Consider the following 23,978-nt stretch of genomic DNA (forward strand, 5'->3'; position numbering starts at 1 on the left):
GTGGTCAAAGAGAGAGTGTTGCAAAGTGTGTTCTTCCCATTACACTCAGGTCATTCAGTGCTTCCTGTGAATGGATTTCGTGTAGAAACAACTAAACCGCAGGACTGTGTTTCACACATGTAATGTATTATAGCAGTGCTGTGCTGCTACAGCAGCTGTAGGGAGAGGGGAAGCCCTTATTCATAGTTTTGGATAATTTCTGTAGTATGAATACTTCCACAGTGGCTGATGTCAGGCTACCAGCGGTTTAACAAATGCTTTGCAAAATTTGATTCTGATTTTTTTTTTTTACCAGTCAGCAGTCATGAAGCCTTGCAGTAACCCACTACATTGGAGAGCCAGCTAGGAACTCTGACTATAAGAGGCAGAAGGAAAGAACACAAACTTTTCCTAAGAAAAGCTTGATGAATGGCTTCAGAATTCTGCTAGCCATAGCCTTGGCGACAGAGCTCAAAGTACAGTCACCTGATCTAAGTTTGTGAGCTGATATTTATTAAGATCATAAAGTGGGTATTCTACAGTCATTTTCTCTTTTCAGAATTATCAAAGGAAACACACCAATAAGGTTTTCAACATTCACAATACAGGGTGATGCTACTGTTTGCAGACATGTTTTTTCTCCATGGTTTATCTGGTACTGTTTCCAGCCCTCATTATTTTGGCTGCATAGAGACCCCAGGAGCTGATCCTTCCCTTTAGACTTACATCACTTGCAATGTCTCGTGAAGCCTTGGCAGCTTTGATGGGAATTGCATCAGTTCGGAGATCATAGCCTTTCTTCTTAGACTCTTCCAAAGAAAGTTTGTAGAGTTTCTGTAAACAGAAGCAAAGGAAATCGTTTTCTTCTAAATAGGAAAGCCTGGGTTTATTTTATAGTTTTTAAAAAAATTATTTGAGAAGGAGAGAAGAGGGAGAGAGAAAGAAACGCCTATCTACTGTTTCGTTCCCTGCATGTCCACTAGTGTTGATGGCAGGAGCTTGGATTCCCTAAACACAAGTCTCACATGTGGATGGCAGGATCCAGCCACCCGTACCATCACTGCTGCCTCCCAGGGGCTGCAGTTACAGGAAGCTGGGCTCAGCCCACGCAGCCCAAAGAGTTTCCTGATTTACACAGTGGCATGGATTCACTCTTCAAGCAGAATGCTGTGTTGGTGATTCAACAGCTACATGTTCTCACAAGCAACACAACTGTGTGTAAAGAAGAAAAATCACAAACTCAAACATTTTCAAGAAATCACTGGAAAAAAAATCAAAAATTGCTGATCTCTATTAAGTTGCAAATGTATTTTAAAGATGCAAAGATTCAGCAGATCCTCATGTGATTCATTTTATGAAATAGGAGTTCAAAAATGACTACAAAACAGTTACACTGTTTCATCCAAAGAAAACATCACTGTTTTGTAATCAACATTTGCTTACATAATTATAAGGATTGTACAAATTTTAAGAAAACCTGGAAAAATACAAACCCCTATGGAATTCAAACAATGGAGAGAAGAAACAACTGGGAGATTTAAAGGATTTCCTATCAATGGATGTTAGGATGAGAAAGGAAATTAAAGAAACCGTCAGTGCATTTTTTAACAAGTGTTGCATAGTCCTTGTTCTGGAGCTTGCTCCAAACTCTCCTAAATATTCTTCTTTCTTTTCCAAGCAACCCTTTCCTTAGGCCAAGCTCCCTAACTTGGTCAAGGGGCTCTCTAAGAATGAAGTCCCAGGACCCTTCTTCCTTTTTTCTGTTTTCCTGATTTCTAAGCCCTCCTCTTCCCACCCATCTCCTGGTTTGACAGAGTCCCCACCCCTAAAACAAAAAAATCCAATCAACCTTCAAATTCATAACTGCTTCACCCAATCTGCATCAAGAGATCTTTCCAACTCCTAACAAAGACAGATTAGGAAAAGAAAATTCTTATTTGCAGATTGCCACTAATTTTTAAATATTCAGCTTCATGAAGAGAACTTATTAATATATGTATTTCTTACTGGTTCAGATAAGTTGGAAAGAGATGACAACAGGAGGACTATACTCACATCACTCATGTTAATGGCATTTGCCTTTGCCAAGACAATCTGGGGGATATCAGGCATGATGTGGACTTTGGTCTTGTCAGCCTCCCATGCTTGTTTGTAGAGGTGCTGGAGAAAAAAAGTCATGCTCATAACTTTAAAATGAGTTCACTTAGACATATGTACATATATATACACACGCACATATATATTGGCTAATTACTGAGATTTTGAAGAAAATATTAATAGAAAAGGAGCTCATTCAAACAATACAAAGAGGTTATGAGCAAAAATAAAGATGTTCTCCCCCTTATCTTATAAACTGGGGAGAGTAGCACCTGCTCAGTTTTCTATGCACCTTAAAACATACATATATTCCTTTTAAAATGGAAAAGATACTAAATGCCAAATAACACATAATATTCTACATCTTGCTTTATTAGCTAATAATACTTTAGATAATGTTGGAATCTTTTTAAAGTAATTTACCTATTTTCGAAAGCTACATTTCATTAGGAGGTATATACCCTGAAGGATTTAAACAGTTCTATATTGATATATATTTAATTTGTGCTTCCCAGTCTTTTCCCACTACCGGCAACATGCTGCGATTTTTGTATGGACATGGGGATGCTGTACCCATATCACCACTTAAGAAAGAACTCTATCTCAGTTCTTCATAGCAAATCCTGAAATTTAACTGGAAGCAGTCTGTCTCACTCAGGAGCATATCCTTTCCAGTTGGGCACATCCAAAAACATGTCAAAGTGGAGGTCCAAAGGCTTGGCTACTGAAGTCCAATACAGGACACCCTCAACAGGTGAGATCCAAGAACCCTCCACAAACTTGTGTAAGGCTTTGTTGGGCCTACATTAGAGTTGAACTTCTCCCTCTGCCCACTCCTCTTTCCCACAGGCACTGGTCCCTAGAAATGGCCTGGACCCCAAATTCCTCTCAGCGTCTCCTTTTTAGGACTCTAACCTACAACAGTGCTTTACTGCTTCCAGGTAAAGTAGACCTCACTATGTTTTCCCATAACTGTGTTAGAAAAACCTGGAAGCTCAATGTAAAACATATCTGGACTCTTTCAGATGCACGAAATACTACACTGATGACATACTTACTTCATTCATAATTTTGGCATTATTCTGGGCCAAAACCATGTTCATTGAATCCATCAGTGTAGAATACTTCAAAGTGTCTGGATGCTGGCGGTACTTCTTTTCGCTGATGATCTCCATGGCTTTCTTGTTTTTCTCAGCTTCCAAGGAGCCCAGAGGAAGCCAGCCAATGCCCTTCATGAAGTCAGCATAGTCAGCTTTGTACTGATTCTACAAAACAGGAAAATTTTGATGATAAAGAGAAATCTCATCTTCGCCCAAGTCACAAGTGTGTGTTTAGTATTCCTGAGCCCCCACTTTAAACTTCAATCACTTTTATTCCCAATTTATCTTTTCAACATTTCCTTGCATGAGAAACTAAAAATAAAACACTTTGTGATTTCATCTTCTTGATCTTCATAAATAACAAGTGCTAAGAAATAGATTCAGCTGTCCTGTGACTGTTATTTCCTAAATAATAAAATTCTTACCAAAATTTTCAAGTTCCTTTGTTAGTAGGTGACTTACGGAAATCCATTTATCTTTTTCCACCTTCCACTATAAGTCTTTGCTCAGTCACTAGTGTTAAAATTTGCTCTGGCATGTCAGAAACCTCACTGGTACTTTGTGCAAATTTCACTTTCTTCCCCTCAATTTTATCATTGCCTTGGTTAACTGCATCATGGATGTTTCCATTTGGGCACTTACATTCTCCTTTGCAGTTAACAACTGGGCTTTCACCTACACAAGAAGACTATAGTGTGGTTTGCAACTTAAATTCCTTTGGTCACCAAATTATTTCACTGAATTACTGGCTAACAGGGGATTGCAAAGTTCAAAGTGGAGGAATGAAAGGTGGTTGGGAGTGAAGGACTAGAGCTATCACATTATGTGATCATTTTTCATTCCTCTCCCTGGAGCCTTTTATCCCTTTGATACTCGGCTAGACATATTTCCTTCAAATAATTCCTTCTGAAATCAAAGTTCTTTTTAGTTCAATCATTTAAATCTATACTAACAAATAAAACACCTCAATAGAAAACTGCACCTGAATTTCAAGATTTTCAAAATGGCACTACATATCACAATTTTCTTATTATCCATAGTAAAAGCTCTGTCAATCATGTGACCTTCACATACATCACTCTGAATCTGCATCATGTTTTTGGCCAACTCAAAGCCCATGGCATCAGGAAGCATGTTGTAGGTATGGATCACATTCCTGTAGTTGGCATTGGTGGCCACCTCCTGGGACTTCTTGGCTGCTACCACACTGAGCATGTCCACGGGGGTATGGAAGGATGTCTTGGATTTCTCATAGGCCTTTTTGTACTCCCGGTCTGATTGCATCTTGGCCACCTGCATGAAGTGCACCAACTTGGGATCGTCTTCCAGACTCCGGAAGCCAATATGTTTCCCTTTGGCTTGTTCATATGCTTGCTTGTATTTGTACTGCAGACAGAAGAGAGAGCATCATGATGAAAACAGTGAGGAAAGGAGAAGACAGTACCTTCCCCTAGTTGCCCTTGGTTTGCTGCAGATGTAGGTGAATGATTTTTAAACAGCTCTTAAGTCAGACAAGCAGAATGCAGGAGAGGCCCACTGCAGTTGTTGTACTTCAAATTTCTTCCAAGACTGAAGATCATGGAAAGAAAGAGAAGTGCAAATCAAAGAGATCTGCAAAGAAGCTGGCTTGGGATGGTTTAGAAAGGAGCTTTCCATATTTAGTAAAGAAGCAGAAAAGGCTGCTACATGATTTCTCACGTGCACCTTTAAAGTCAGGAAGGAGCCTGGCCCTGGGTCTCCTGGATAAAATATGTAGGTTGCATTCTTACATGTGATTAGAACGGCTATAAATGATTCAAAATCACTAGAAGCAACTTCTTTTTAACAGATTCAGTCACTTTAAATTTTTTCCTTTATTTGAGAGACAGAGACAATTCCCATTTGTGTTTTACTTCTATAAATGCCTGCAATAGCTAAGATTGGATTGGGCCAAAGCTGGGAGTCAGGAACTCAATCTAGATCTCTCCTGGGGGTGGTAGGAATGCAATTATTTGAGCCACCATTACTATCTTCCAGGATCTGCATTAACAAGCAACTGGAATCAGGAATGCAAACTCAGGCACTCTGAAAAAGCATATGAACATGTTAATCTCTTAGTTGAATACCTTGACCACTGTGTATGCTAAATAATGAACAAAAGGGCGATGTCTCATATGTCAGGTGGGATGGTGTTACCACTGAAGTGGAGCTGATGGCAGCTCCTTGGAACACACAAACTTGGCTCATTTGTTCCTATTTCCTCGGCATGAAGAAGGCTCCGGGAAAGCACTTACATCACTGGCAATGTCTCTAGAAGCTCTGGCAGCCTTTATAGAGATGGCATCAGGTCTCAGGTCATATCCCTTCTTCTTTTCCTCTTCCCAGCCTGCTTTGTACAGTTTCTAAGTAATGAAATAGAAACACAACCAATTGTTGTTATCTGGGTTAAAATGGAGATCCCAATTTCGAAGTGGTTACCATGGAGAAGATGGATATTGTTGGAGTAGTAGTTCTCTTCCAGCTTCTCCCCCAGCCTTTGTCATTGTTAATCTATACTTACATCACTCATGGTGATTTGGTTTACTTTGGAGAGCAGGATATCTGGAGTATCAGGCATGACATGAATGGTGGTCTTGTCTTTATCCCATTTCTCAGTGTAGAGCCTCTGCAACAAGAAGGTGAGTACATCAGCTTACAGCAGAAGCCTGCAGAGGAAGATCTATGCATCACCATGGAAAACATGGCCAAATCTGAGAGTACAAACTGGATCAAAGGCAAGCAGAGAGGACTGAGGGACCTGAGCATACAATAGCAACAACAAAAATCATCCAGTAAGGAAACACTCAACCACCCAAGCAACAGAGGACTTCGTGCCCCAGCCTCTCAACTAGGTAAAGTTTTGCAGTTCTGTTGGATCCCTAACCTAAGGAACAGCCTAAGGAACAAATGACAGCAAATGAGAAACAGAGTGAGTGGCATCAAGGGGAGACAAAGGAGACAAAGGTTGGGGGGATAAGTCTAGACAGAGAAACCTCACCACCACCACAATTATCAGAAAGATTTTTACAGGCATCCCAGGATCCTGCGCCAGAGGACTATGGAAATGCACTGCTGAGGCCAACAGACAAATGCTCACCTTGTTCATGTTGAGTTTGTTACTTTTGTTCAGTGCCTGTTCCATGGTGTCCATGGCATAGGTGAACTTGAGTTTCTCAGGATGCTGGCGATACTTCTTCTCACTAAGGATCTCGCTTGCTTTCTTTGCCTTCTCCACTTCCAGGGACTGGATGGGGACCCAGCCGATCCCTTTCATCCAGTTGGTGAAGTCAGATTTATACAGATTCTTTACAACAAAAAGAGGGACATTTTAATTTATCATCAAGAGCCTGATACCTGTCTACTTCCTATCTGTCCACCTTCTGCCATCTTTTAGAGGTATAAAGGATCAGCAAAAAATTACATTGATCATTATTTTTAAGAGAAAATCCTGACCCAAAAAATTCTTTACAAATTTAACTTGCCTGAAGAATAAGAGGTAATAGAATTTTAGGCAGAAAGTTATATATCACTTATTTTAGCATCTTCACTTTTCATAGATATTTCTTATGGTGGCCTAATATTCAAAGTTTTACATGTAGCTGCAAAAGCATTAGCAAGGCTGCATCTCATTGAAATAGCAAAATGCTAGAATTCCAGGTTCTGAAGGAGATTCATAATAGCAGCGAGTTCAGCCAGACATAGGATGGAGCACCTGGATCTTGTTCTTCCCTACCACCCACAAGAAAGGGCTCCCCAACTATGCTGCCAGCCACTGGCAGGGACCTACATCACTCTGGATCTGCATGGCATTCCTGGAGTGCTCCACATTCATGGCATCCGGCAGGAGAGTATAGTTGTGGAAAGGCTGTTTGTAATTGGCGTTGGTAGCAACCTCCTGAGACTTCTTGGCCGCCGTCACACTGAACATATCCAAAGGTGTGTGGTACCTGGTCTTGCTGGCTTCATATCCCTTTTTGTACTCACGATCTGACTGTATCTTGGCCACATTCATGTAGTGAACCAGTTTAGGATCATCCTGAAGACTAAGAAATCCAATTTGCTTGCCTTTGGCTTTCTCATAGGCCTCTTTATATTTGCACTGTTGAAAAGAGAAAGGTAGGGAGACTTTTCAGGGAAGAGGCTTGCAGAGACTAAATGAGTATCACAGAATAAGCAAAGTCAAAGCATTCAGTCTGAATCTAAGCAACACTTCTATTTTTAAGATTTAAAAAAATAAACCACTACCAAATATTTCTAACGAATGGTTTTGGCATTGCTATGAAGATAAGTAAGAATGGTATAATTTGTGGCTCATATTATTCAGAAGTAGATTTTTTGAGTATATTCAAAAGTTACTAAAAAGCTTATTTATTGAATATCTGTTTTAATTACTTTTTCTATTTTTAGTTTATATTGCATTTTAAAACTTTACATAATCAGGAGCAACTTTCCAACATAATAAAACTGATGCATTGGATTTTAAATGAATGTATCAAGTTATTTCCTATGTAGATTCATATACAAAATATGACTTAATTTATAAAAATGTGATTAATTATGAAAGCATTACTCTTTTTTTTTTAAGATTTATACATTTGTGTGGGCAGGCTAGATGCAGAGGCAGACACATTTTTCATTTATTGGTTTTCTCTGCAGATGACAACAACAGCCAGGACTGGGCTGGGTGTTTCATCGCAGTCTCTCATGTGGGTGCAGAGGCCCAAGTACTTGGTCCATCTTCAACTGCTTTCCCAGGTGCATTAACAGGGATTGGATTGGAAGTGGAACAGCCAGGTCTCAAATCATGCCCATATGCGATGTCAGTGTTAAAGGCAATGATACGTCCTACGCCACAATGCCAGCCTACTGAAATCGTATTGTTTACGGGCCAGTGTGTTGTAGCACAAAAGGATTAAGCTACTCTTTCTAACACTAGCATCCCATGTTAGACTATCAGTTTGAGATCTGACTGCTCCACTTCTGATCAAGCTTCCTGCTAATGCACCTGGGAAGGTAACAGATGATGCCCAAATGCTTAGACCCCTAATACCCACATGAAAATCCAGATGGTTCAGTCTTGGCCATCGTGGCCATTTGGAGAGTGAGCCAACAGATGGAACTCTTCCTGTATCATCCTCTTTCTGTGACACTTAGCTTTCAAATAAATGTAAATTTAAAAAATTTTACATAACATGAACAAATTTCATATTTGAGTGTGATACTTCCATTCTACCCTCCCTCCTGCCTGTGTTCCCCCAAACTCACCTCCTTCCTTTTTTTAACTTTTTACAATTCCATATACTCACTTAATAAATAGGTCTTAAAAATAAATAAATAAATCTGTCTTTTAAGAAGCGCTCTTCTTAGGGCCGGTGTTAATGCTGTAACAAGTTAAGCTGTAACCCTGTTTTACAGCATCCGCTGTTAGCGTACTGGCTCAGGCCTCAGCTCTTCCCTTGAATGTGCCTGGGAAGGCAGTAGAAGGTGCTAGCCCAATTTCTTGGACTTCTACCACCCACAGAAGAGACCTGTATCTTGACTTCAGCTTCACCAAGGCCCAGGGATTGCAGCCATTTGGGAAGGAACGAAGATAATCTTTCCATCTCTTTTTCTGACTTCCAAATAAGTCAACCATTAAAGAAGTCATCTTTAATCTATAATTCTCCCTGGTTTTCCATAATTCAGAGTTTTTCTTTGTGGGATTCCTAAGATTAAAACTATTTTTAAATACTTGGAGACTTCTTGATTTAGTGATATTTAATATGCCAATATCCTTTTCCTAATAAAATCCAAAGTTTTCAAATTCAAAACAGTTATACTGAGAATTTCACATATTATTTTTTGATTTTTTTAATACTGTAGTAAGTTTTAAAAGTTCTTAAGTGAAGTCACATTGAAAACCTCATTAGCACTTTGGTAATTAGGAAGCTTCTATTATATATTTTTTGTTCCCTTATGTAGCTCATACGGTCTCATAGACCATATACAGATTTTTTTAAATATATGCACAGATGGAGCTTACTGCTTTCACATTAGACTTACATCACTAGCAATATTCCTGGAACTCTTCGCAGCAACGATGGGAATGGCATCGGGTCTCAAGTCATAGCCCTTAGCAAGGGTTTTCTTCCAGTCTGCTTTATAGTGAGCCTTCAAAAAAGCAACCACTATTTTATTATTTGACATCATTAAATAAGAAATGAAAAACTACACCAAAAATGTTTCTCATAGAGCATGACCTAATATATCCCTTTATTCTCAAGCAATTCACAGAATTCGGACTATTGAATTGTCTCCTTGGTATCAAATTATTTAAAATGGAAATAAGAAAATTGTATGAACAGTATAATCTCAACTGATAAATATATATGTTGGCAAAAAGCAATAGAAAGGTAAAGCGTTGTTTTCACAAAACACTACACAGCCTCTCAGACTGATTTTACCACCCACTAAAAGAGCCCACTATTAGTTAAAGTCTGTTGACCTCTGCACTCTTTATGAACTGTTATTAGGGTCTAGAGTGAAGACTTCACAGTGGCCACACTCAGTTTGGTCCTCTTAAATATTCCATGCAACAGTTAACCAGAAATCAAAAGGACAGGGCTATGCATACAGTGTCAGGCTGGCACTGGTCGAATACTCACATCACTCATGTTGAGGGCATTGACCTTAGCCTGAATGAACTGAGGCACATCAGGATCCAGAGTGTACTTGTGTTTCACTTTCTCCCCCTCCACCTTGTAGTTCAACTAAGAAAAGAGACAGCACATGAGGGTCATTCACTGGCTTAATGCGAGCTTCATCAAGCACATGGCTCTATACAACAAAGGTTATCACTAGTGTTTCCTTTCTCCAGGACCACTCAGAAGCAGCTCTAGTGGACACAGCCATATCCTCATTGCCCCAGGATGTGTTGGTCAGCACTGTGGGCTGGGCATGGGTGGCAGGTGCTGCAAGTGAAGTGGTGACAAGGACAATTCCAACCTCTTGGAGCTTACATTTCAGTTAAAGGACAGGGACAATAAATACAGAAGGTACCAACTATTTGTGATGAGATTTGCGGTGTATCGCAAACAGAGTAATTGTAGCAGAAAAGTAAGTTTGAGCAGTAAAAGCATGGTTGTTCTCAAATCCCCCCAGGTGGGGGCCTCACCATTTTCAGCCTCAAGGCCCTGGAGGCTCTTCTGCCCAGCCCTTCTCTATTCTCCATTATGACCTTAACTCTCTTGGGGTAATGGTGAAGCCACCACTTTGGGGGATTTGAGAACAACTGAGTCACGGGGCTGGCCTCTGCCCAGAAGACCAGGAGGATTAGACGGGCAGTGGGAGAGCAAAGGAGCTTTTCAGCCAAATTAAGGAGTTCTGATTTCACTTGAAGTACAAGAATCTCCTGAAAGATTTTTACATTAAAGAGGAACATGGTTTATTTATGTCTTCAAGATGTTCCTTCTGGTGATGGGCTGAAACTCTGGCCAGAGATCCCAAGCTAGAGATCATCAGTCATCTCTACGAGATGCAGAAGCCAGAAGGCACTGAGACTGGCACCAGCTTAGAGACAACAGCACTCCAACAAGTCAGTGGGGAGCCAGCCAGGAAGCTGACTCAGTGAGGCAATAGATGTGGGGTTCACACGGAGGGGTGTCAGTGGCAGGTACCAAATTTTCAACTTGAACATTAGGGATATATTTTTGGCACTTATGGGGATGACAAAGAATGAAAGCAGCAAGTGAACCATTCTCCTAGTTAACTGCCGGCAACGTTTCTCACACAATAAGCAACACCTTCTAAGTAAAAAAACAAAAGAATTTATATGACTGATTACCACTATAATAGAATGAATCTTTCAGCATATGTAGCAAATGGCAGGGAAGAGGCTACCCTGAGAAATAAAATCCAGAGACAAGCCTCAAAACTGAGAGGAGGAAAGTGTTCCCTAGGTTCTAGAATCAGAGGCAAAACCCACAGTGAGATGGCCTTTCTTTGCTTTTTTAATTACTTCTCTTTTCCTGGTGGAGACATTTCAGCAGAGTTCTGAAATTACCAAGTGAAGATAGCAACCAGTCTCTCACCAAAGGAATAGGAATCCTGGTCTCATACAGGAGACCTTGGAGGACCACAGATAAACCTCTCATCTTTTCCCAGAGACCCTGTTCAGAACCTGCCTCTCAGAACATGGAGCTGCCAGGAAAAGGGTCAAGGACATTCTGTTCCTTCCCCATGTCATCAGGTTCAACACTGTGACTTGGAGTAGGCAATAGCCTGTTTTGCAATTTACATGGATGATAATAGTAACAGTGTCGTTTCACATGTACAACAGGTGGGAATCTGCTTATAAATAGCACAGACTCTGCATTCAGAGAATAAAGCAAATTCAGAATAGCCTCTTTTGGTTTCTCTGTTTAAGTTTCAAGTTGCTTCAAAAGCGAAATTGTTTCCTTACATCTCAAAACCAGTTTCTTTCCCAACGTCGATGCATCCTCACATATTGAATCAGGAAGGCTGAGTGGTTTGGCCACAAGAGATTTTTTTTCATGGACAAATCTTTTGGGAGGGGAAATCACTTACATCACTTAGCTGCTTGGTGTTATGCTGAGCCAAAACCATGCCCATGGAATCAGGCACACTTGTGAACTTGATAGTGTCTGGGTGCTGCCGATATTTCCTCTCATTTAATGCGTCACCTGCTTTTTTTGCCTTCTCAACCTCCAAAGAACCAATAGGAATCCATCCAATGCCCTTGAAGAAGTTGTTGTACTCATCCTTGTATACATTCTGTAAAAGAGTTAAGCTCCTTGAAGAGGGATGCTAGAGAACATTCAAGAGCTAGTTCTGGAATCTGCAATTCTCCAAGGAAACAACTGGCAATTCTTTTCAGCATGCTTGTGAGCCTGTGTCTGCCAGGGTTCATTACCTGGAATCTGGCAATAAGAAAATGCAGTTCCATTGCCAGCTGCATTACACAACACAGAAGGGAATTTAGGTCACATACTTCCATGGGTACTGCCTAAAAAAAATGCCTTTCAACAAAACTGGACTGTCCTTTTAATTTCGCTGAAGATTCTAAAACTTTGAATTTCACCCATGTTGCCCACAGAAAGCTACTCCTCATCTCAGCTGGGGAGACAGATTTTCATTGAGCATCAAGGTATCTTCCCTTTAGAGATGACAATCCTTATAGAAATCTTGCTCCTGCAGAAGGAAATGCCCTGAATACTAAACATCTCCCAAGTGCAGTTCTCCATGAATCAAACTGCAAGCACCAAACCTTTCCTAATAGTTTCAGATGACACATTACATAGATTTATATGGACGACAGTGTGACTTGAAGTTAAATGAAAAAAAAACTGCCTGAAGAAGCAGAGTTCTCCTATTTTGCATTTATGCTCATATTATCTGTCACCATTAAAGTAGTCCCCATGGAGTACCCATTTCTCCTGACTGAGAATCAAGGTATTTTACACAGTTAGTGGAACACAGCTTGATTACTCATCCATAAGTTAATAAAGACTATGGCAGCTACTATGGTGTAAGCCAGAGAACTTGCCTACCATGTCTCTTAGCTATCTTTCAACAGTGTGGCTGCTTCTCCTAGAATTCATCATCTTTCAATGGTCTCACTGCACTCAGAATTCTAACTACACAGAGAGATCTGATCATCTTTTAAAGCCAAACTCCCCCTGGTGTGTTGTGTTATGCATACTCACATCGCTCTGAATTTGATTCGCATTCCTCGTGTGCTCGAAACTCATGGCATCAGGAAGATATGTGTAGTGATGTATTGGCTGTTTATAGTTGACATTGGTAGCAACATCCTGGGCCATCTTTGCAGCTGTAATGCTAACCATGTCTCCGGGGGTATGATAGCTGGTTTTGGTGTTCTCATAGTTCTTTTTGTATTCACGATCAGACTGCATCTTTGCCACATTCATGTAATGGACCAGCTTGGGATCATCCTGGAGGCTTCTGAAACCCACTTGTTTTCCCTTGGACTTCTCATAAGCTTCCTTGTATTTATACTGCAGAAAGAGATTCCAGTTAGCAAAGTCTTTACCAAAGATAACCTTGGGTGAAACATTTCTATTTACTCATTAAGGTACTCAGAACATTGTGAAGATCTTGAAGAGTGTCCCAGAAATGCAAACCATGTCCCCCTACAGCATGGAGTGAAAATGTTTATTTCAACTATTTCTTGGTTTCATGAGAATATCATAATAAACACAAGACCAGTTTCATTTCTTTACTCTGGTTTCTATATATGATTTGCATGTAAATTAAAAATAAACAGAAAAAAACAACTAAACTTTGTCACTTAATGTGGATGTGACAAATACTAAATATAAGATCAATATTTCTTAGTTTTATAGGGATGGGACTTCCCCAACCTCATGTGTAACTTCTTATTGTAGGAGTAAATCAAGCTTTTCAATTAGCTGAGACTTCACCCACTCCAGATTTTAGCAGCTAGTTTCCCAAGCCCACTGCTACAGCAGCTGCAAATGAGTTAAGGAGTAACAGTAGGGGCAGAGACCTCTGGGGCTTTTCTCATCAGTAAAAATGTGGACACAAAAGCTTTGTTGTCCAAAGTCTTGCAGTGCTGCGATCAGCAATGAATTATAGACTGAACAACCCTGCAACAGACCAATACCTCAACTTTTATGCAAGAAAATGAAAATGTCCTCTAACCCTGCTCGGTACTCAGTTCGTGCCATTTAAGTAACAAATCGTACACAAAGATTTAGCAGTTGACATGATGATCAATTTCCAAGCATGTTAGAGAAAGAACTGTACAAGTGTTTTAATAAAGGGTTAATTTTACTTTAGATCTTCACTTCCTACCACAAAAACCTGAGTATTTTTCATAGAAACATATTACAAGCAAACTGCTGAGGAAGGTCTTTTCAGTATCAATCCTAAGGGGGAAAGCTGTAAAACTTTCATACCCCCATTTCTATATAGTCTGCACACATGATTGTGCCATTCTTCACTTTTCTCAAACGAAGATTATAATTAGCCCCTGGAATAGCATGTGACAAAGAATTCTACAAAACATGCTCACTTTCTGAAAAAAACTTTTTTCAAACATGAGAAATGCAAGTGTATATTTTTTCTAAAAAAAATCAGATGACATGAGCATAAATTCACATAAAACAAAATCAATTTAAAGGTAGATTTTTCTCAGTTTATAATAATTTGCACACTTTATATAGCATCTTTTCAACTGTCTTGATATGATTATAGCAGAGGCAGTCATCTGAATTTAACATGTTCATGTCATTTAGTGTGTTCCTCCTGAAAGTAAATGCAGGGCTGCCACAGGAATGTGTCAGGGAAGGTAACGTGGCCTGTGAATCAAGGAAGAAAGCTGCTGTCAGACTTATGGCAGCCTTACCAGGCGGGGTCAACTGAACAGAATGTTGCAAAGTGACAGGTTTCAAAACATCAATAGATACAGAGACTGAATGTCGCTAATTCAATCAAGCATCAGTTTGAACATGCACACATTCGATTACTTTTTTAAAAGGTAATCACCCAGATTTCTCCTAAAATGTTTACTCACGTCACTGGCGATGTTTCTTGACGCCTTGGCTGCAGCGATGGGAATAGCATCGCCAAGTACGTTGTTGCCCTTGGCTATTAAATCATGCCAGTCCCGTTTGTAGCAAACCTGGGATGGAAAGACCCAAAGAGTGTCAGCTTGTTAGGTATCGATCAACTAAAGTGTTTCCTCAACTGCTGGGGTTAACTTATTCTTTTCCAGAATACAAGCTGAAGAAACCCTGCCTCACACGCACTACTCTAGGAAATCACATTAGCAAATGTCACACTAAATGTGTCACATGCAACAGTTGGACTCTACACTGATTCACTCAAATCTGGTTTGAACACATACTGAAAAACCAGAGTGGTTACATAGCAAATGATAAAGGTCCTGGAAACCATGGAATTCAAACATTAGCTAGAGAAAACAAAGTTGTTCAGTCCGTTGAAGAGAAGCTCAAGAAAGAACCTGTTGCCCACATTTAAAATTTTAGGACTACTAAAAGAAAACTTCATTTATTTTTACTTTTACAGAGGACATTAACTGTTCCACATACAAAACCGGGCTAACTAAGTGCACGTGTTGGCAGAGCAGAGAGCTCAAGGTGAAGAATACTGCATCCTTTGGAGCCATCCTCTACATGAAAGGACCAGCTTGGGAGGTGAAGAATCACCCTCATGGGATAGGTGATGAGGAGGGCTATGCAGGAGAGTGACTTCAGCAACTGGGAAGGCATCATCCTACTCTGAAATTCCCTTCTTTTAGGTCAGCTCTGGGTTTCCCGCACCATCGAAAGCCCTACTTACATCACTTATATTGTAAGCGTTGCACTTGGCCTGGAGAAACTGAGGAAGATCAGGACTGATAGTGTATTTGTGCTTTACATCTTCTCCTTTAGCTTTGTACAAGATCTGCAAAACAGTCGCAAACACAAAATATACTGCCAACAGTGCAAACAGGAACTTTCATTAGTTGCATGCTTATAGGAATTAGTCGTAGCATAATTCCCCGCATTTCTATTGCTAAAAACCACAAAAGGCATTCTTCCACCCTTTTTTGACTTTATACAAATTTTATTGTTATTTTTGCTTTGCGTATCTGTGAAGTAGTGATTGCATTTCTTAGGAGAAAAATTTCTAATTGTAGGTTTAATTAGTATTCAAAACATTCAATATGATTTGTAGGCAAAACTAGGTCATAGTTGTACAAAATACAACATATTAAATGTATAGAACACAATGATATTCACTTTCTTCCTCCAGTCTTACCTCATTCCTCCACTCCCTGCTCCTCTCTTTTACAGCTTTTGAAATAACAATTTATATTTGCACTGCAGTAAGATGCTTAATATTTCACCAAATAAGAAGTCTAACAAGTAAAAAACAGACCTTAGTGGGGATAAAATGTCCATAAGCATACTTGAATGGAGAAATGCTCCCACTTTTTAATTTTAAAAAAATTTGTAACAGATTTCACATACTTTATGATATAGATTTAGAAGCAAAGGGCTCTCTCCTCCCCCTTCCCTGTCCCTACCTTTTACCCTTAATTTTTCCCCAAGTTATTATGACAGTCTATTTTCCTTTCGTTTCACAGTCAAGTTTAGTACTCCAATAAAGATATGACATAGCAAATTTAGAAAAAAAAGCAAAAAGTACTTTTCAAAAAGTATTCTTCTTATCTTTCGAAAGACCTAACAACTCTATACTAAGATCTTTTCTGTCAGGTAAGAGAAAGCACCTTCAGATGTGAAACTCTAATATGAAGAATAGGATTCATTGAAGCTAAGTAAATTCAAGCCTGTGGAGTTGATAGCTCCATAGTTTCAGGGATTTTCATTCATTTGGTCAGTTAGTTGGTTTTAGTTCTTTGTTTCATTTTAAAATCATTTTTTTTATCATTTTAAATCCATAGTCAGAAAACAGAGTAAGTTACAGCCTGCAGTATTTTTTTTTAGAATAAAATTAAAGTGCTTATACATTAACCAGCTATTCTCAAAATACTTACCATTTGGTATTTATGCTATTTTCTCATTTTGGATAATTACATGCACTTTCACTGAACATCACTGAAGTATATGATGTAGAAATCTTATTTTCACTTGGTAATGGGAAAGAAGTTGCTTATTTTGAAACTATCATGGAAACAGAATCACATATTTTCCAATTTGATAATTCTCATCCATTGTATATACTCCAATTTCCTAAGCATGTCCATGTAGAATATCCTATGTAAAGTGTTGTTTATGTATTCACAGCATGAAGAACTCTATACCTCAAATACTAAATAACTTCTGGTAGGCATCCAAAAGTTTTCTTTCATTCCTCACTGCCTGTGGGGAACTCTGTCTACACACTCACAGAACTTTATGAATTCCACTTTCTAAATATTTCTTTATTTTCCATTGCTACTACCTTAGTTTAAGTTCAGTGAAGGCTTCCCTTGGTTGTCCCGAACAAGTTTTTGGTTCATTTTCTTGTCTCCTGTCCCATTCTTCCTAAATGTAGCACCCATACTTTCTTCCAGAGCTATATTTTACAACACAGACCTGATACTGTGACTCTACATATAAAATATTTTCAACATCTCACATTGTTTAACCCACAATGTCCAGATTCCACAGTTTGGGAACAAGACCCTCAACAATCGGGCGGGTGACAATCCTGAACCATTTGCTTCTTTGTTGTTATACTGTTTCTTCTGCAGGGAATATGCCACTGCCTGGTTTGCTGGGCAGTTTCCCTCTTCTTCTGTGTTTACCTAGCATGGGCCTCCATTATTTGCCTGGATCCACATCTTTCTTTTAGGCTCTTGTCTTATGTTGTTCATTCTCACACCCATTCACCCTTGTCTATTTCACATTTATATCCTCAGCACAGCATGTGGTGCCTGGCACATCACAGGTGTTCAAAAACATTCATTAGATGAAGTAATGAGTGGTTTTGAGGTCCTTTAATTCTGCAATATACCTAGCCTTTAGAGTTTTTCACTTTAGCCAAAGCATACATTCTGCTCATAATTTGCATGGAAACAATACTAATTTCTCTGAAGACATAGCTGAAAAGTTTTATTGTGTGTGCTCAACTATGAGGGGAAAAACATAGTTATGTGGGCTATTTTCTTGTGTTACTGTTTCATTTATGAAGCATAAATATGCAGCTTAATATAAAATTTAATGATTAACTGGTCATGAAAATGTCTTAAATTTAAACTTCAATTCTGCATCTGTGTGTGTCTGATCCTAGAATGGAACTTACTGCACTTTATCAAATTTACCCAAATGTCACAGTATTTCAGAGGGAACTAAAGAAAACCCATCCTCCAGTCTTTAGCTGTACTCACATCACTGATTTGCTGTGTGTTCTGTTTCGCTTGGACCATAACTGGGGAGTCCACAACACTGGTAAATTTGAGGGTGTCTGGATGTTGCCTGTACTTCTTTTCATTAAGGGCGTCACCCGCCTTTTTAACTTTCTCTACATCAAGACTGCCGATAGGTATCCAGCCAATGCCTTTCATCCAGGTGTTGTAGTCTTCCTTATAGGCATTCTACAGGAAGGGCAGAAAAGAGGAATGAGGACCCAGGTAGTCGTGTCTTTCATGCAGGCTTTGAACTAACAGGCATATTTGCTGGGAAGTGGGTGGCACTCACATCACTCTGTATGTGCATCATGTTTTTGGACAGCTCCAGGTCCATGGCATCAGGAAGATAGGTGTAGTGATGGAGAGAATGCTTATAGTTGACGTTGCTGGCAACATCCTGAGCTTTCTTTGCTGCCACCACGTTGAACATATCATGGGGTGTATTGTATTTGGTCTTTGTCTTCTCATAGTCTTTTTTGTATTCCCGGTCTGATTGTATCTTGGCCACATTCATGTAATGAACCAGCTTAGGATCATCTTGAAGACTTTGGAAGCCAACCATTTTGCCTTTAGCTTTTTCATAATCTTTTTTGTACTGAACCTATTGGAAACAAAGGTGGATATCTTTTAAAATGGTACTTTTGAAGATTTTACTGAAATAGAGGCCACAGTTGAAGTAATTGAGTGTGGCAGAACTTCTGTACTTCAATAACCAATTATTCACCTGCAAATACAGTTGCCCTTCAATATTTAAGGAAAATCAGTTTCAGGACCTTCCCAGGACATCAAAATCTATGGATGCTCGTGTCTCTTACATAAAATGGTGTAGTTTGTACAAACAACCTATGTGGTCCTCCCATGTACTTTAAAACCATGTCTAGATTTCTTGCAATACCTCCTGCAATGTAAATGCTATCTAAGTAGCTTTGAGATACATTGTCTAGGGAAACATGACAAGAAGAATGCTCCTGTGCTTGCTCTGTACAGATGCAAATAAAAATAATTCCTATGCCCAAGTGAATCTTTGGAGGCAGAATAAGCAGAAAGAAAAGGTGACTGTATGCTTCAATGAAAACTGCATGCTGCATAAACTGTATGCAAAAATGTAACCTGGTAAGATAAAATGCTATTTGGGCCCAATCAGATTGTCTGTAGCTGCTTCTGCCTACCCAAGAAAGTTTAAGATGGAAACATTAGCATAATTTGTATCAATGACAACATAAATCTCCATACTGGTTCTTCTCAGCTAACAATGCTGGGGAGAAAACTGAAATGTGTCACAATCTCTGTAACAGCCTAAAACCAATGGTTATTTGTTTGATCAGTCACAGAATTTTGCCAGTATTAGAACTGGGTATCCAAGGAGCACCCAGAACCAGTAATAGGTAAACAATAATTGGCTCTGTGTAATAAAATAACGGGGCTTGACCTTTCTTGGCAAGACCAGGAGAGGCTCCTGTTAATCAGAAGCTGATGTGAGAAAAGGGCTGTGGAAGGTCAGCTGACAGGTGGCTAAGGGAGAGCACCCGCTGAGGAAGGGTGATGTGGGAAAGCCAGAGAGGCAAGACTCTTCAGGATGACAATGAGTGCTCTTCAATGTCATGCAATACAGACTTCATTTCAGACCATGAGCAAAGTGTTGCCTGGAATTTTCTGGAAAATCAGAAGGGGCTGTGTTTCACTTTGGAGTTGGGCAGAGCAGAAAGAAGTAAACCAGTAAAAAAAAAAAAAAGTTGAGGAGAGCTCAGACAAAATGACTGTACACAAACCAGGAGCCAGAGGTGATCAGGAAACAAGCTAGGCATCTCGTCAGAGGTAGTGGTGGGGTCCCACTTCCTTTAGGACAAGTGGGAGTTTTAGCCTGTTTTATCTACATCTCAAAGAGCAAAGTGACATCGTGGCACATTTGAGTGGAAGTAAAATAGAGTATGAAATGAATTGCTAACTTCAATGGAAACTAGCGACTATCAGTGGCTATGAAGCTTTGTCTGTGGAAGTAATTAGGGAAATGAACAAAAAAGGAAAACCTTACAGATTCAGGAAGCTTGGGGATGGAATTTTAACCATTAGGAGACTGCCATGACTTACATAGCAAGTCATTTCTTTTTCATAAGTAATGTGACTTTTGAAGCCTAGCAATATAGATAAATAACATTATAGATGAGAATTGTAAGTTCAGGGGTGTGGAAATCATCAATGAAAGAAAGATTGAATGAGGAATCATTACAAGTTCATGGAAAACATGTTAGTTGAAAAAAGACTATATACATAGTCTTACATTTTTTTTTGGTACCACAAGTAAAGTTATTTTAATTCTGTTTTCCACAAACTATTTGAAGAGCCCTTATAGAAATTATTTCCCAGGGAAAAACCCGATTTGTTTAGGAAGCTTTCATTTTAAATAGTTCACAACCAGAGTTGCTTCCAGTAGGGGATTGTAGCAGATGTGGAAATTTTGGGGCAATCAATCAAACCCCAAGGCCACTGTGCCATGTTTTCTAACCTCCCGGTGTGATACCATGGCTGGACTTACATCACTCGCTGCCTGCCTGGCAGCTTTGGCAGCTTTGATGGGAATTGCGTCGGTTCTCAGGTCATATCCCTTCTTGCTTAAGTCCTTCAAGTCTGCCTTGTACATATTCTGAAAGAAGAATATCATGGGACTATAGCTGAGAGACCATGCTGGTAAAGGCTGAACAGGCATATCCATGTCTCAGCACACACCCATACCTCACTGATGTTGTAGGCATTGACTTTAGCCTGAATGAACTGTGGCAGGTCTGCTGGCAGGCTGTACTTGTGAAGGATTTCCTCCCCTTTGGCTTTGTAAGCGATCTGGAAGGGGTGGAGAATGTATCAACAAATCAATCAATCAGAGAAACATTAAATGACACAGGGAAATAATTTCAGACCGAGTCATACTGCACAGAGGTGGCTTTAGAAAAGACATCACCTATGCTATCCTCATATTCATCCACAAATATCTGAAGGCCTTAAAGACAGTTGTATAGAGCCTTGTGTTAGTACTGGATCAATTCAATGAAAACCCCTGGGTATATGCACCAAGAAGCAATGAAACCAAGTCAGGGCCCCTGGTGCAAACTGGCACAGAGGCCAACTGATGAGCAGGTTACCCTACACACATCTTCCTGAGCACAGGGAAAATAACCAAGCAGAATGCACCAACCACCTTTATTATATTTTGTAGACAACTAAAGGACTTGGAGAATGTTTTGACTACATTTGACATTTGTTTTACATCTAACTTCAGTCTTAACTAGGTAACTCCATCATTTGATGTAGTACCTTTTGCTATTCATTCTTCCTGTTCTTTCCAAGAAATAGAGATGTAGTCATCCTTCTCACTCAGAGAAACCTCCTCCTTAGAAAGTAACGTCAAGTGGCCCAAAGGAGAGGCAAGCACAATACACATAACATTCTAAAGTCATGAATACATGTGTACGCACTGGGATGATGCAGTGCCTCTGGTATTTGAGGTTATTAAGTCTGCACAGCAACTGCAGGTGACCAGTACATTTGAAATACAAATGTAACGCAGTTCATAAGCATTTACTAAGATATCAACAGGATTAACACTTACATCACTCCTCTGGGCCTGGTTAATCTTGGATTGTACTGTAATTGGAGCATCTTCAATAGAAGTAAACTTTAGAGTGTCTGGATGTTGGCGATATTTTTTCTGTTTGGAGAATCAAAAACAAAACCAAGTTGCTTTTTTTGGCTAAAGGCTAGTATGTCAAAATTCTTGATTTCATTTCAGAGAGACGGGCAAATTTTTGCTGATAAAAAACACAAATGACCAGATATTTTATGGGTTTGAAAGAAGCAAATGCAAGGCATGTGTTTTTAAAACCAGTTTAACTGGACCTGACATGGTAGCTTAGTGGCTGAAGTCCTCGCCTTGCATGTGTCTGGACCCCATATGGGTGAAAGTTCTAATCCCGACAGCCCTGCTTCCCATCCAGCTCCCTGCTTGTGGCCAGGGAAAGCAGTCAAAGACAGCTCAAAGCCTTAGGACCCTGCACCCACATGGGAAACCTGGAGGAGGCTGCAGGCTCCTGGCTTCAGATTGGCTCAGCTCTGGCTATAGTGGCCACTTGGGGAGTGAATCAGTGGATGGAAGATCTTTCTTGTCTGACTCTCCTCTTCTTTGTATAGCTAACTTTCCAACAAAAGTGTTTTTTTTTTTTAATCAGCTTAACTTTGGATGGTTTGGAGCAATACAGATCAATAGGACCTCAGGAGCCAGAGTTCAACTATCTTCTTATATCCAGAAATAGCACACAGGATCACTAAGGGATTAACAGAAAACTGATAGGGGAGATTGGGCTGTCTTTGCTGGACACCAGCACATTCTCAGGAATGTCTTTTTCCCGCATCACTTTGTCAGCAATTAAAGCCCCTAAGGTAACAGCTAGTGTTATCAACAGGACACTGAAGATGTCTGCTTACAAGCCTTAAGGCGGCAAGTCAACACAGATTATCACTGAAGTGCTAAGGAGGCACAAGACAGGCAATTTTGGGGTTGTGTCCCATGAGAGGCTCACAACTTCTAGCTACACTTTTTCTTTTAAGCTATGCTTACTCTTATATTCTTCCCTTATAAGTTCCCCAACCCTCTTGCTTTGTGTGTATTATACACGCCACCCCTGTATATATAGTAATATTGGGTTTTTCAGCATCAGACTTCTGAAAACTACCACAAGGACCTTTCCTGAAAGATCTGAGGAAGTGGATTTTGCCCCCCCTCAATAAAAAAAAAAAACAGGGCAAAATCACTAAGCAAGAGTCGAGGCTTGAAGGCGGAAGACAGCCTCCCCTGTCTCTTTCCTAGACGATGTCTACCCTTCTTGACAATTCAGTCACCCAACAACAGGAACGAACGTCAGCTGATGACAGAGGCTGATGACAGTGGCTTACTTTCTGGACCTCAACATCACTCTTTTTCTTAGGCTGAATAATTAGTTACAGGCTACATTAAAATCATTAGAATTTGACGTAAAGTTCTCCAAACAAGCTTCTCCTAACTGATGTGTCATTCATAACCATCAAAAATTTGGAAAAATTTGCTTATCTTTTGTTAGTGATATAATCAAAATATGACTTATAGGAATCAAAAGGAATGAACCATAAGCACACAGAGAAATGTTGAAGATGCTCAAACACACACAAACTGAAGCAAATAACATACAGAAGAAATTCCTAGGAAAAGCGAAAACTTAGAAAGCAGATCAGTCACTGCCTGGGGTTCAAGATGGGAGCAGGCGTATCAGGAGAGAGCATTTTGAATTCCTGGAAGCATTTAAAACTTCAGTTGTGGTGAACTGACTAAAATGTATCAAGTGTTTATTTCGCATATGTGAATTCTATGGTATGTCAATTATACCTTGAGAGCTGTTAGAAATGTTTGTAGCATGAAGGATTAGCTTAAGTGATTCTGCCTGGATAATTCATGCCTGTGGATAGCTTTTTCCCTCAGGAACAATGATCACAGTATGAAGCAGTAAGAGAGGCACTTGTCATTCTGTGAGGAGATCTTGGCATGACCTACATGCAAATCTGTCCTACACACCCAGCAGCTTTACCTCATTAAGGATGTCTGAAGCTCGCTTTGCCTTCTCCATTTCTAAGGATCCAAAAGGGACCCAGCCACAGCCTTTCATCCAGCTGTTGTAGTCAGCTTTGTACTCCACCTGCAGCACCAGGAGAAAAATTATATTACTCGGCTCAGCATCACCCATATAATATTTATCTTCTACTTAAAGTAATTTTAAGATTTCTGACCAGCTTCCTTCCTCCACACATGAAGTTCATTTTAAACATTTCTTCAGTGAGAGATTTTAACTCCAAAGTTTGTGTTT

General features: G+C 39.7%; 2 protein-coding genes across 2 annotated transcripts in view; one reads left to right on the plus strand and one right to left on the minus strand.

Moving 5' to 3' along the window:
* Nucleotides 1-23,978, plus strand: part of RIF1 (replication timing regulatory factor 1) — a 260,403-nt gene that overhangs the window by 207,633 nt on the left and 28,792 nt on the right. The window lies entirely within an intron of this gene.
* The window catches only part of NEB (nebulin), a 206,325-nt gene that overhangs the window by 137,745 nt on the left and 44,602 nt on the right, over nucleotides 1-23,978 (minus strand). Inside the window, exons 29-48 of the mRNA XM_058664477.1 lie at nucleotides 23,703-23,810; nucleotides 21,698-21,796; nucleotides 20,827-20,931; nucleotides 20,630-20,737; nucleotides 18,386-18,697; nucleotides 18,076-18,282; nucleotides 15,540-15,644; nucleotides 14,752-14,859; nucleotides 12,899-13,210; nucleotides 11,760-11,966; nucleotides 9,839-9,943; nucleotides 9,237-9,344; nucleotides 6,982-7,293; nucleotides 6,292-6,498; nucleotides 5,716-5,820; nucleotides 5,450-5,557; nucleotides 4,251-4,562; nucleotides 3,135-3,341; nucleotides 2,035-2,139; nucleotides 706-813 (exon numbers count right to left, since the gene is read on the minus strand). Coding sequence (XP_058520460.1) covers nucleotides 706-813; nucleotides 2,035-2,139; nucleotides 3,135-3,341; nucleotides 4,251-4,562; nucleotides 5,450-5,557; nucleotides 5,716-5,820; nucleotides 6,292-6,498; nucleotides 6,982-7,293; nucleotides 9,237-9,344; nucleotides 9,839-9,943; nucleotides 11,760-11,966; nucleotides 12,899-13,210; nucleotides 14,752-14,859; nucleotides 15,540-15,644; nucleotides 18,076-18,282; nucleotides 18,386-18,697; nucleotides 20,630-20,737; nucleotides 20,827-20,931; nucleotides 21,698-21,796; nucleotides 23,703-23,810 — 3,348 coding nt within the window. The remainder of the gene's footprint in view (nucleotides 1-705; nucleotides 814-2,034; nucleotides 2,140-3,134; nucleotides 3,342-4,250; nucleotides 4,563-5,449; nucleotides 5,558-5,715; nucleotides 5,821-6,291; nucleotides 6,499-6,981; nucleotides 7,294-9,236; nucleotides 9,345-9,838; nucleotides 9,944-11,759; nucleotides 11,967-12,898; nucleotides 13,211-14,751; nucleotides 14,860-15,539; nucleotides 15,645-18,075; nucleotides 18,283-18,385; nucleotides 18,698-20,629; nucleotides 20,738-20,826; nucleotides 20,932-21,697; nucleotides 21,797-23,702; nucleotides 23,811-23,978) is intronic.

The sequence above is a fragment of the Ochotona princeps genome, chromosome 5 (genome assembly GCF_030435755.1).
Source record: "Ochotona princeps isolate mOchPri1 chromosome 5, mOchPri1.hap1, whole genome shotgun sequence".
Lineage (NCBI taxonomy): Eukaryota > Metazoa > Chordata > Mammalia > Lagomorpha > Ochotonidae > Ochotona > Ochotona princeps.